At 42.5% G+C, this 13,540-nt stretch overlaps 1 protein-coding gene across 2 annotated transcripts in view; it reads left to right on the top strand.

Moving 5' to 3' along the window:
- The window catches only part of FBN1 (fibrillin 1), a 440,189-nt gene that overhangs the window by 282,664 nt on the left and 143,985 nt on the right, over nucleotides 1-13,540 (top strand). For both annotated transcript variants that reach the window (XM_069766028.1, XM_069766029.1), the window contains 3 exons: nucleotides 9,250-9,369; nucleotides 9,641-9,778; nucleotides 10,002-10,052. In XM_069766028.1, coding sequence (XP_069622129.1) covers nucleotides 9,250-9,369; nucleotides 9,641-9,778; nucleotides 10,002-10,052 — 309 coding nt within the window. The remainder of the gene's footprint in view (nucleotides 1-9,249; nucleotides 9,370-9,640; nucleotides 9,779-10,001; nucleotides 10,053-13,540) is intronic.

Here is a 13,540-nt window from a genome sequence, read left to right as displayed (position 1 = left end):
CACATGAAAGGCACAAACAAGATCGGGAGCATGGACATCAGAGGCAAAAACCCAGGAATTATCTTCCTGAGCATAACCCTTCCATTTAACCAGATACTGGAGTTTCCGTCTAGAAACACGAGAATCCAAAATCTTCTCCACAATATACTCCAATTCCCCCTCCACCAAAACCGGGGCAGGAGGCTCAACAAATGGGACCATAGGTGCCACGTATCTCCGCAACAATGACCTATGGAATACGTTATGTATGGAAAAAGAATCTGGAAGGGTCAGACGAAAAGACACAGGATTAAGAACCTCAGAAATCCTATACGGACCAATAAAACGAGGTTTAAACTTAGGAGAGGAAACCTTCATAGGAATATGACGAGAAGATAACCAAACCAGATCCCCAACACGAAGTCGGGGACCCACACGGCGTCTGCGATTAGCGAAAAGTTGAGCCTTCTCCTGGGACAAGGTCAAATTGTCCACTACCTGAGTCCAAATCTGCTGCAACCTGTCCACCACAGTATCCACACCAGGACAGTCCGAAGACTCAACCTGTCCTGAAGAGAAACGAGGATGGAACCCAGAATTGCAGAAAAACGGCAAAACCAAGGTAGCCGAGCTGGCCCGATTATTAAGGGCGAACTCAGCCAAAGGCAAAAAGGACACCCAGTCATCCTGATCAGCAGAAACAAAGCATCTCAGATATGTTTCCAAAGTCTGATTGGTTCGTTCGGTCTGGCCATTAGTCTGAGGATGGAAAGCCGAGGAAAAAGACAAGTCAATGCCCATCCTACCACAAAAGGCTCACCAAAACCTCGAAACAAACTGGGAACCTCTGTCAGAAACAATATTCTCCGGAATGCCATGCAAACGAACCACATGCTGGAAGAACAAAGGCACCAAATCAGAGGAGGAAGGCAATTTAGACAAGGGTACCAGATGGACCATCTTAGAAAAGCGATCACAGACCACCCAAATGACTGACATCTTTTGAGAAACGGGAAGGTCAGAAATAAAATCCATAGAGATATGTGTCCAAGGCCTCTTCGGGACCGGCAAGGGCAAAAGCAACCCACTGGCACGAGAACAGCAGGGCTTAGCCCGAGCACAAATCCCACAGGACTGCACAATAGAACGCACATCCCGCGACAGAGAGGGCCACCAAAAGGACCTAGCCACCAACTCTCTGGTACCAAAGATTGCAGGATGACCAGCCAACACCGAACAATGAAGTTCAGAGATAACTCTATTCGTCCACCTATCAGGGACACACAGTTTCTCCGCTGGGCAACGATCAGGTTTATTAGCCTGAAATTTTTGCAGCACCCGCCGCAAATCAGGGGAGATGGCAGACACAATTACTCCTTCCTTGAGGATACCCGCCGGCTCAGATAAACCCGGAGAGTCGGGCACAAAACTCCTAGACAGAGAATCCGCCTTCACATTTTTAGAGCCCGGAAGGTACGAAATCACAAAGTCAAAACGGGCAAAAAACAACGACCAACGAGCTTGTCTAGGATTCAAGCGCTTGGCAGACTCGAGATAAGTCAAGTTCTTATGATCAGTCAATACCACCACGCGATGCTTAGCTTCTTCAAGCCAATGACGCCACTCCTCGAATGCCCACTTCATGGCCAGCAACTCTCGGTTGCCCACATCATAATTTCGCTCAGCAGGCGAAAACTTCCTGGAAAAGAAAGCGCATGGTTTCATCACTGAGCAACCAGAACCTCTCTGTGACAAAACAGCACCTGCTCCAATCTCAGAAGCATCAACCTCGACCTGGAACGGAAGAGAAACATCTGGTTGACACAACACAGGGGCAGAAGAAAAACGACGCTTCAACTCTTGAAAAGCTTCCACAGCAGCAGAAGACCAATTGACCAAATCAGCACCCTTCTTGGTCAAATCGGTCAATGGTTTGGCAACACTAGAAAAATTGCAGATGAAGCGACGATAAAAATTAGCAAAGCCCAGGAACTTTTGCAGACTTTTCAGAGATGTCGGCTGAGTCCAATCATGGATGGCTTGGACCTTAACCGGATCCATCTCGATAGTAGAAGGGGAAAAGATGAACCCCAAAAATGAAACCTTCTGCACACCAAAGAGACACTTTGATCCCTTCACAAACAAAGAATTAGCACGCAGGACCTGAAAAACCGTTCTGACATGCTTCACATGAGACTCCCAATCATCCGAGAAGATCAAAATGTCATCCAAGTACACAATCAGGAATTTATCCAGGTACTCACGGAAGATGTCATGCATAAAGGATTGAAACACTGATGGAGCATTGGCAAGTCCGAACGGCATCACTAGATACTCAAAATGACCCTCGGGCGTATTAAATGCAGTTTTCCATTCATCGCCTTGCCTGATTCTCACCAGATTATACGCACCACGAAGATCTATCTTAGTGAACCAACTAGCCCCCTTAATCCGAGCAAACAAATCAGATAACAATGGCAAGGGGTACTGAAATTTAACAGTGATCTTATTAAGAAGGCGGTAATCTATACACGGTCTCAGCGAACCATCCTTCTTGGCTACAAAAAAGAACCCTGCTCCTAATGGCGACGATGACGGGCGAATATGCCCCTTCTCCAGGGATTCCTTCACATAACTGCGCATAGCGGTGTGCTCAGGCACGGATAAATTAAACAGTCGACCTTTTGGGAATTTACTACCAGGAATCAAATTGATAGCACAATCACAATCCCTATGCGGAGGCAGGGCATCGGACTTGGGCTCATCAAATACATCCCGGTAATCAGACAAGAACTCTGGATCCTCAGAAGGGGTGGATGACGAAATTGACAGAAATGGAACATCACCATGTACCCCCTGACAACCACAGCTGGACACCAACATGGAATTCCAATCCAATACTGGATTATGGGCTTGTAGCCATGGCAACCCCAACACGACCACATCATGCAGATTATGCAACACCAGAAAGCGAATAACCTCCTGATGTGCAGGAGCCATGCACATGGTCAGCTGGGTCCAGTATTGAGGCTTATTCTTGGCCAAAGGTGTAGCATCAATTCCTCTCAATGGAATAGGACACTGCAAGGGCTCCAATAAAAACCCACAACGTTTAGCATAATCCAAGTCCATCAAATTCAGGGCAGCGCCTGAATCCACAAACGCCATGACAGAATACGACGACAAGGAGCATATCAAGGTAACGGACAGAAGAAATTTTGACTGTACAGTACCAATGGTGGCAGACCTAGCGAACCGCTTAGTGCGCTTAGGACAATCAGAGATAGCATGAGTGGAATCACCACAGTAGAAACACAGCCCATTCAGACGTCTGTGTTCTTGCCGTTTAACTCTGGTCATAGTCCTATCGCACTGCATAGGCTCAGGTTTAATCTCAGGTAATACCGCCAAATGGTGCACAGATTTACGCTCACGCAAGCGTCGACCGATCTGAATGGCCAAAGACATAGACTCATTCAAACCAGCGGGCATAGGAAATCCCACCATGACATCCTTAATGGCTTCAGAGAGACCCTTTCTGAAAATGGCTGCAAGCGCAGATTCATTCCATTGAGTGAGCACGGACCATTTTCTAAATTTCTGGCAATATAGCTCTATCTCATCCTGAGCCTGACAAAGAGCCAGCAAATTTTTTTCTGCCTGATCTACTGAATTAGGCTCATCGTACAGCAATCCAAGCGCCAGGAAAAACGCATCGATATCACTCAATGCAGGATCTCCTGACGCAAGAGAAAATGCCCAGTCCTGAGGGTCGCCATGCAAAAAAGAAATGACGATCCTAACCTGTTGCGCTGGGTCACCAGAGGAGCGAGGTTTCAAAGCCAGAAACAGTTTACAATTATTCTTGAAACTCAGAAATTTAGTTCTATCTCCAAAAAACAAATCTGGAATAGGAATTCTAGGTTCTAACAAAGAATTCTGAACCACAAAATTTTGAATATCTTGAACTCTTGCCGTGAGCTGATCTACACATGAAGACAGACCTTTAATGTCCATTGTAACACCTGTGTCCTGAACCACCCAAATGTCTAGGGGGAAAAAAAAGACAAATCACACTGCAAAGGAAAAAAAATGGTCTCAGAACTTCTTTTTTCCCTCTATTGAGAATCATTAGTACTTTGGCTTCCTGTACTGTTGTGATAGACAATTCAGTAACACAATGTACATAGCGATCAGAGCACATACAGTGATCTGACAATAACCCAAAAATAATAAAACGAGCTCTGAGACGTGGAAACTCTGTAGACCGCAATTCCTGATCCTCTCCAAACACAACTAGAGGCAGCTGTGGATTGCGCCTAACGCTCCCTATGCAACTCGGCACAGCCTGAGAAACTAACTAGCCTGAAGATAGAAAAATAAGCCTACCTTGCCTCAGAGAAATACCCCAAAGGAAAAGGCAGCCCCCCACATATAATGACTGTGAGTAAGATGAAAAGACAAACGTAGGGATGAAATAGATTCAGCAAAGTGAGGCCCGATATTCTAGACAGAACGAGGATAGGAAAGATAACTTTGCGGTCTACACAAAACCCTAAAGAAAACCACGCAAAGGGGGCAAAAAGACCCTCCGTACCGAACTAACGGCACGGAGGTACACCCTTTGCGTCCCAGAGCTTCCAGCAAAACAAATAGACAAGCTGGACAGAAAAAATAGCAACAAATAGCAAAGAAGCACTTAGCTATGCAGAGCAGCAGGCCACAGGAATGATCCAGAGAAACACAAGTCCAACACTGGAACATTGACAGGAAGCATGGATCAAAGCATCAGGTGGAGTTAAGTAGAGAAGCAGCTAACGACCTCACCAGATCACCTGAGGGAGGAAACTCAGAAGCTGCAGTACCACTTTCCTCCACAAACGGAAGCTCCCAGAGAGAATCAGCCGAAGTACCACTTGTGACCACAGGAGTGAACTCTGCCACAGAATTCACAACATAAGACCTGCCTCCATGTCTAAAGACAGGTATTTTGGAGAAGTTATAAAACGCTTTATTTTGGGAATAAATGCTCCAAAAACTAAAAGAGCCACCTTGTTAGAATGCAGCATTACTGCTGCACGAGGTGGCTCTTTTAGTTTATAATGGCTGGAGGGGGTGACAGAGGCCCTTTAAAAATACATTAAAAATACAGGTGCATAATAAAAACCATAAATAAAACAATATTTGAGTTTTCATTGGCTGTAAGCCATAATCATCAACAGTAACAGAAATAAACACTTGAAATAGATCACTATGTTTGTAATGACTCTATATAATATATGAGTTTCACTTTTTCTATTAAAGAACTGAAATAAATTAACTTTTTAATGATATTTTAATTTTGTGAGATGCACCTGTATATATGTGTGACATCTATATATCTACCATATATACGAGTATAAGCAGACCTGAGTATAAGCCGAGGCACCTAATTTTGCCACAAAAATTGTGAAAACTTATTGACTCGAGTATAAGCCTTGGGTGGTAAATGCAGCAGATACTGATAAATTTCAAAAATAAAAATAGGTACCAATAAAAGTAAAATTGAGACATCAGTAGGCTAAATGTTTTTGAATATCCATATTGAATCAGTAGCCCTATAAGATGCTCCATACAAAATACGCCCCATATAATGCTCCATAAAGTTCCTGATGGGCCCCATAAGATGCTGTATACAAAAATATGCCCCATATAATGCTCCATAAAGGTTAATGATGGCCCCATAAGATGCTCCATAGAAAAATATGCCCCATATAATGCTCCATAAAGGTTAATGATGACCCCATAAGATGCTCCATAGAAAAATATGCCCCATATAATGCTGCACAAAGGATAATGATGGCCCCATAAGATGCTCCATGTTAAAATATGCCCCATATAATGCTGCACAAAGGATAATGATGGCCTCATAAGATGCTTCATATTAAAATATGCCCTGTATAATGCTCCATAAAGGGTAATGATGTCCCCATAAGATGCTCCATAGAAAAATATGCCCCATATAATGCTCCATAAAGGTTAATGATGACCCCATATGATGCTCCATAGAAAAATATGCCCCATATAATGCTGCACAAAGGATAATGATGTTAGGTCTCGAGTTCCCACTTCTGCACAGGGGGAATCTCGGGCCGTCTCCGCTGCGGTCTCCCATTCCTATCCAGCCGCAGTGGAGTCTGCTCAGCAGGGACGTCGGTCCCAGCGTCTTGCTCGGTCTCGCTCTGTACAGAGAGTTACTGCTGCTTCTTCAGCTCCTGCCATTAAAGTCAGTGCTGGTCAGCAGCGAGCGGACTTCTCTGGGACTAAGTCCTTATTTGCGCACACTGAGCATGCCCAGGGCAAGATCTCCCGTTGGAGATCGAGGGTCATGTGCTCAGGCTCTGCAGCGCATTCCATTGGTCCTCTTGGCAGGTCTTGGAAGGGCAAAGTTTCTGTGGCCACTTCCTGTCCTGCAACTATATAAACTGCGCATGACCGCACTGCCATGCGCTAGTGTACAATTATTATGTGTGTGTGTAGATGGATGTATGTCGATGGATGAAAGCTCCTAAGTATCCCTCCCTAGAGTTGTTGATTGCTCGCGGATGATGGTAGCTCTCTAGCGCCCGACTATCCATCTGTATGTTACACACATCACAGCGTCCTTTAGCTGTGCCTGCCAGTACGGCGCCGTGCGCTTGCCTTGCGCTTTCCATACCCAAGCCTGGGTGGTTAGTGGCGTCCGTCAGTGCGGCATCGCACGCACTCTTGTGCTCATATATTACTAATAAGGTTCTTTTCACACCCAGTTGCGGTGTTGTGCCAGCAAGGGTCTAATCGGACTTCAATCCCTTTTGGGGTTAAGTTCGCTGACTACTTGCTCGCGCTCTATGTGCGGTACCGCGGTCCTGTGACTTAACATGATCGCTTTCTTCACGTTGGGTGAGGTTTAACCCACGTGTTTATACTTTTAAGTACCGCCATATAGTCTGTCATTTACTAGCAGCGGGTTTCGCCTGCACGGTGGACCCCGGACTGCGAACGCATCTATATCATCTTTCCTGGTGCGTTCCGCCAGTCCTAACAAATGATGGCCCCATAAGATGCTCCATATTAAAATATGCCCCATATAATGCTGCAGAAAGGATACTGATGCCCAATAAGATGCTCCATACAAAAATGTGCCCCATATAATGCTTCATAAAGGTTAATGATGGCCCCATAAGATGCTCCATACAAAAATATGCCCCATATAATGCTGCATAAAGGTTAATGATGGCCCCATAAGATGCTCCATATTAAAATATGCCCCATATAATGCTGCACAAAGGATAATGATGGCCCCATAAGATGCTCCATAGAAAAATATGCCCCATATAATGCTGCACAAAGGTTAATGATGGCCCCATAAGATGCTCCATATTAAAATATGCCACATATAATGCTGCACAAAGGATAATGAGATGGCCCCATAAGATGCTCCATAGAAAAATATGCCCCATATAATGATGCACAAAGGTTAATGATGGCCCGATAAGATGCTCCATATTAAAATATGTCCCATATAATGCTGCACAAAGGATAATGATGGCCCCATAAGATGCTCCATAGAAAAATATGCCTCATATAATGCTGCACAAAGGTTAATGATGGCCCCATAAGATGCTCCATATTAAAATATGCCCCATATAATGCTGCACAAAGGATAATGATGGCCCCATAAGATGCTCCATACAAAAATATGCCCCATATAATGCTGCATAAAGGTTAATGATGGCCCCATAAGATGCTCCATATTAAAATATGCCCCATATAATGCTGCACAAAGGATAATGATGGCCCCATAAGATGCTCCATAGAAAAATATGCCCCATATAATGCTGCACAAAGGTTAATGATGGCCCCATAAGATGCTCCATATTAAAATATGCCCCATATAATGCTCCGCAAAGGATAATGATGGCCCCATAAGATGCTCCATAGAAAAATATGCCACATATAATGCTGCACAAAGGATAATGATGACCAAATAAGATGCTCCATATTAAAATATGTCCCATATAATGCTCCATAAAGGTTAATGATGGCCCCATAAGATGCTCCATAGAAAACTATGCCCCCTATATTGCTGCACAAAGGTTAATGATGACCAAATAAGATGCTGCATACAAAAATATACTCCATATAATGTTGCACAAAGGATGATGCCCCATAAGATGCTCCCTATTAAAATATGCCCCATATAATGGTCCATAAAGGTTAATAATGGCCCCATAAGATGCTCCATACAAAAATATGCCACATATAATGCTGCTGCTGCATTTAAAAAAAAATGACATACCTCTCGTCGCTGCCAGCTGCTCCTCAGCGTCGCCGGCTCTCTGCAGGGACTGTTCAGGCAGAGGGCGCACAGAGGACCTGGAAGACACAGCGCGGAGGTGGAACAGCGACAGGGGAATATTGCATGGCTCACCCTCCATGGGGGAGCAGAAGACATCATACTCACCCTCCTGGCACTGAATATCAGTCCCTGCATCTCGGGCGCTGGCATCTCTCTTCCTGTCTTCCTTCCTGTGCTGATCAGAAGTAGGAGTGGAGACGCGTGCATATTCATTACTTTACTGAGCGGTACCACGTGACTGCTTAGCACAAGAAGAAAGACAGGAAGAGAGATGCCGGCTCCTGAGATGCAGGGACTGATATGCAGCGCCAGGAGCGTGAGTATGATGTCCTCTACTCCCCCATCCTCCCTCCCCCACCGGCAATGACTCGTTTATAAGCCGCGAGAGGCGTTTTCAGCACCAAAAAAGTGCTGAAAATCTTGGCTTATACATGAGTATATACGGTAAGTATTTTGTGTATATATCTATTCTATCTATTCTAACCTGTCACTCTGTGATTTTACTATTTGAGGCATAAGAATTACTGGCTTTTCAAAGGACACCGGTGCGTAAAAATCGGACAGCACTCTCATGATCCGAGTGCTGTGCCATTTTTTTCTCGCACCCTTAGGCTTGCATGCTGCAGCTTTTTTCTCAGTCCGATATCAGCTGAGAAAAAATTTGCAGATGATATGTAACCCATTGAATAACATTGGTTAGAGTGCAATCCGTTTTTTTTTTTTATCTGATTGCACTGGTCCGTTTTTCTTGCAAATGAGTATAAGCCCTAAATGTAATTATTGTGATGTAGGGTACAGGTCTGCAACTTCAATGACGATACTTTTGGAACTTATTTTATTGATGTATTTGTATAAACTGCAATTCTGAAGTAATTCTTCATTTATTTTAGATATCAATGAATGTGAGTCGAACCCCTGCATCAATGGTGCATGCAAAAATATCCCAGGATCTTTTGTGTGTGAATGTTCCTTCGGAAGCACATTGGATGAAACAAAGACAATTTGTGTTGGTAAGTGAATAATCATAGATGTATGGGCATGTAATCTCTTTATCAGGATATTAGGGGCATAACTAGAATGGGTGCAGGGGTTGCAGTTTATCTTGGACCCTGAAGCCAAAGGAGGACCAAACAATTCTTTAGGCTCATATGAGGAGATCAATACTATTAAAGATCTCTGATAATTGAGGATCATGTTGACTCATACACTTGGCAAAACCTTATCGTTGTTTTGGGTCCCTATATTGATGCTCTCATTCTAGTAATAATATTTTTTCCACAGAAACTTTAAAGGGCACATGCTGGAAAGACATAGTAAATGGAAGATGCGAAATTAACATAAATGGAGCCACTCTTAGATCTCAGTGTTGTTCAACATTAGGAGTAGCCTGGGGAAGTCCATGTCAACCTTGTGAAGTCGGTAATGGAATGAGTTTTTAGACTTTTCCTTTTATTCTTTATTGTTTTTTTTCCTATGAAATAAAGAATATCTTATCTATCATGAATATTAAATTATTAACAATATTTCCAGTGGATTTTTTTTTATTTTACATTATGAATCTGCATACTTATAACACATAGCCCTTTTTAACAATAATAACAGAACTGTAAATTTACAATTACTCGGCTCTTTGTTTCAACAGATCATGTCTGCGGTAAAGGCTTTGCAAGAACCAAAGGCAATATTTGTCAAGGTAATGTAATGGTTTCCAGTTCTAATTGCAATAAGCAATGAAAATGTTTAAAGGTAGTCTGTCGGTACAAAATGACTGTTCACAGGAGCTCAGTGCACAGTTTCTATCTATCTCCACCATTTTCTGTCTCTTGTAAAGCCAGAACAATCAGAGAAGAGAGGGGAAGAGGTAGATGCAGGACTAGCAGGTGGAAATGTGCATTGAGCTCTGTGGCTGCGCCGAGGCCGCACCAAGCATCTGTGATTACTTTGAACGGTCATTTTGTCCTGACAGACTTCCTATGTACAACCACATGCAAAAAAAGTGTAGGAAGGTGAGGACCTTCTAATGCAAGGGTGCATGCAGCTGTCAGCTGGTATGGTCACAGGTAAAAATATATGGGGACAGATTCCCTTTAATATTTTTCTATAAATTGTAAAATAAAAAAATTGTTCCAGACTCAAAATTTCTGTTGTATCAATGTTTCTGCCATTATTTCATTGACTTCAACATAAGGTGGCCAAAACTTGGAAGAGCCAGGATAATGGACAACTATATACTTCCACTGACGCACAGAGAACACAGCTCTTCCCTGATGTCAGGTCTCTAAAGACCCTTGTTATGTACTTGAGAGAGTTCACGCCCCATGACCCAACACTTTGGCTTATGATTTTGTCTTATGTTCACCATGACAAACCTGAAAACGCCTTGGAAAAAGCTTGCCAAAAGCAACACTCATAAAAAGGGTGGTCCCTTCTACAACTATGCAAAAAGTAGAATTGTTAGCTATGTGTTAATGCCCCCTTCCAGATGAAAATTATGTAATCAAGCACACTGTCTGGATCTCAATATCCATAACAGCAGCAAACTAAATCATTTTGTGGGGCCCCAGTTCATTTGGGTTTTACGACTAGACAAATAAGCCTAAGTGCAAGAAGTATGAATACATCTGTACCTACGTTGTCTTTTACCAGGTCAAAAATTCAGGTCACCGCTCTAACTTTGCCTATAAATCCTCTAGCCTAGACCCCACAGGCACTCCCCTGGCACATGTCATTCCATAGCTAAACCCTTGATTAAAACATGCAATTTGTCAACATTTGTAGTCACATAGATACACTTACCTTTAACTTGGTTTAAACCACTTGCACCTATACCAGGCAGATAAAAGATACATATAAAGACTGGAAAATGTGTATTTTCTATCAATATATTAACATTTGACATTTGTGAATGTAAAGAGTTCACAATTGAGCAAAAATATTTGCAAGATCCTGTTCAAGTGGCCATCTTGATAGTCCATAGCAGTAGGACCAAAGCCCTGGAAACGTCTTGCTACCTGCATGCGTCCCCAGTGCCTCTTCTGATTAGTAGGCCTAATATGACATCACGCACGTTTTATGCCGCAATGTCACAGATCCTATAAATCAAAAGAAGAGCCAGGAATGCCGTGGCTAGTAGGAGGTTCGCAGGTGTCTGCACCAGTGTACACGTACCACCAATGTGGCCACTGGAACTGGGTCTTGCAAATCTTTTTTGCTCCAAAAGATACCATTGTGAAGCACCGTAAGAAATGTATTTGTAATTGGTTTCATATTAATATTAAAAAAGGATAAATTATCATTTTTATTAGATAGTATCAATCCAACCTTCTTTTTGATTGCTTTTTTAAACAATATTCATTTTTTTTTATTTAAAAAAGAAAGGACATACACAATTGATTATAGTCAAAACATTAAAGAGTTTATTAAACATTTATGCATTTTTATATTTTTTTGCTGGCACCTTAGACCTTACGTGCCTGTAGATCGGAGGGGGTTGTGTCACCTCCATCGATTGCTCAAAAGACAGATATATATATATATATATATATATATATATATATATATATATATATATATATATATAAAATCCCATGTGAGAATCAGGATACTTGCAACGGCAAGCAAATGTTTTATTAATTGAAGCCTAGATTTAGGTGTTTTCTCTACAACTTAGTGTAAGAGACAGATTTCCAGGGTCATTGATGGGGTTATTCTTACTATCTGCGACATAATCCGGACAAGATCAGGCCAATAATTGTAATAGTTTTAGGGCATGACCACCACTTGTGTAAAACTGGGCCCCTCTTTTCACCACAAGTGTGTTAGTTGGGTTATTTGAGAATGTGATAATTGTTAAAATCCTAGCACCCTCTAGGTGATATTCTTTAAAAAAAACACAACGGGCAAAATATATACATTTCTTTATGCCTGGTACAGAGACATTTTGGAAAAGAGGGTCCAAAGACCACCATCTCAAGTCTTGTTCTGGAATAACGTTACATAATTTTTCCTGGAATGTTCCTTAATCCTCAAGTATTTTATAGTCGTATTCTATGGAGAAAAGAAGGCATCAGTTATACCATTAAATGTGAATTATGTGTACCATTAAATGAAACAAAAGATATAATGCAGAATCGGTCATTCCTTTGCCTTCCCTTAGTTGGCTTCTCAGTTAAGTGCCCCAATTCCAAGTGAATGAGCGGTGCTCAATACTTTGCTTGGATATTGGTATACAGTGGGGCAAAAAAGTATTTAGTCAGTCAGCAATAGTGCAAGTTCCACCACTTAAAAAGATGAGAGGCGTCTGTAATTTACATCATAGGTAGACCTCAACTATGGGAGACAAACTGAGAAAAAAAAAAACCAGAAAATCACATTGTCTGTTTTTTATCATTTTATTTGCATATTATGGTGGAAAATAAGTATTTGGTCAGAAACAAACAATCAAGATTTCTGGCTCTCACAGACCTGTAACTTCTTCTTTAAGAGTCTTCTCTTTCCTCCACTCATTACCTGTAGTAATGGCACCTGCTTAAACTTGTTATCAGTATAAAAAGACACCTGTGCACACCTTTAAACAGTCTGACTCTAAACTCCACTATGGTGAAGACCAAAGAGCTGTCAAAGGACACCAGAAACAAAATTGTAGCCCTGCACCATGCTGGGAAGACTGAATCTGCAATAGCCAACCAGCTTGGAGTGAAGAAATCAACAGTGGGAGCAATAATTAGAAAATGGAAGACATACAAGACCACTGATAATCTCCCTCGATCTGGGGCTCCACGCAAAATCCCACCCCGTGGGGTCAGAATGATCACAAGAACGGTGAGCAAAAATCCCAGAACCACGCGGGGGGACCTAGTGAATGAACTGCAGAGAGCTGGGACCAATGTAACAAGGCCTACCATAAGTAACACACTATGCCACCATGGACTCAGATCCTGCAGTGCCAGACGTGTCCCACTGCTTAAGCCAGTACATGTCCGGGCCCGTCTGAAGTTTGCTAGAGAGCATTTGGATGATCCAGAGGAGTTTTGGGAGAATGTGCTATGGTCTGATGAAACCAAACTGGAACTGTTTGGTAGAAACACAACTTGTCGTGTTTGGAGGAAAAAGAATACTGAGTTGCATCCATCAAACACCATACCTACTGTAAAGCATGGTGGTGGAAACATCATGCTTTGG

This window comes from Ranitomeya imitator, chromosome 4 (genome assembly GCF_032444005.1).
Source record: "Ranitomeya imitator isolate aRanImi1 chromosome 4, aRanImi1.pri, whole genome shotgun sequence".
NCBI lineage: Eukaryota > Metazoa > Chordata > Amphibia > Anura > Dendrobatidae > Ranitomeya > Ranitomeya imitator.
Note: the sequence above shows the minus strand (reverse complement) of the source record. Positions and strands in the feature narration are given on the sequence as shown.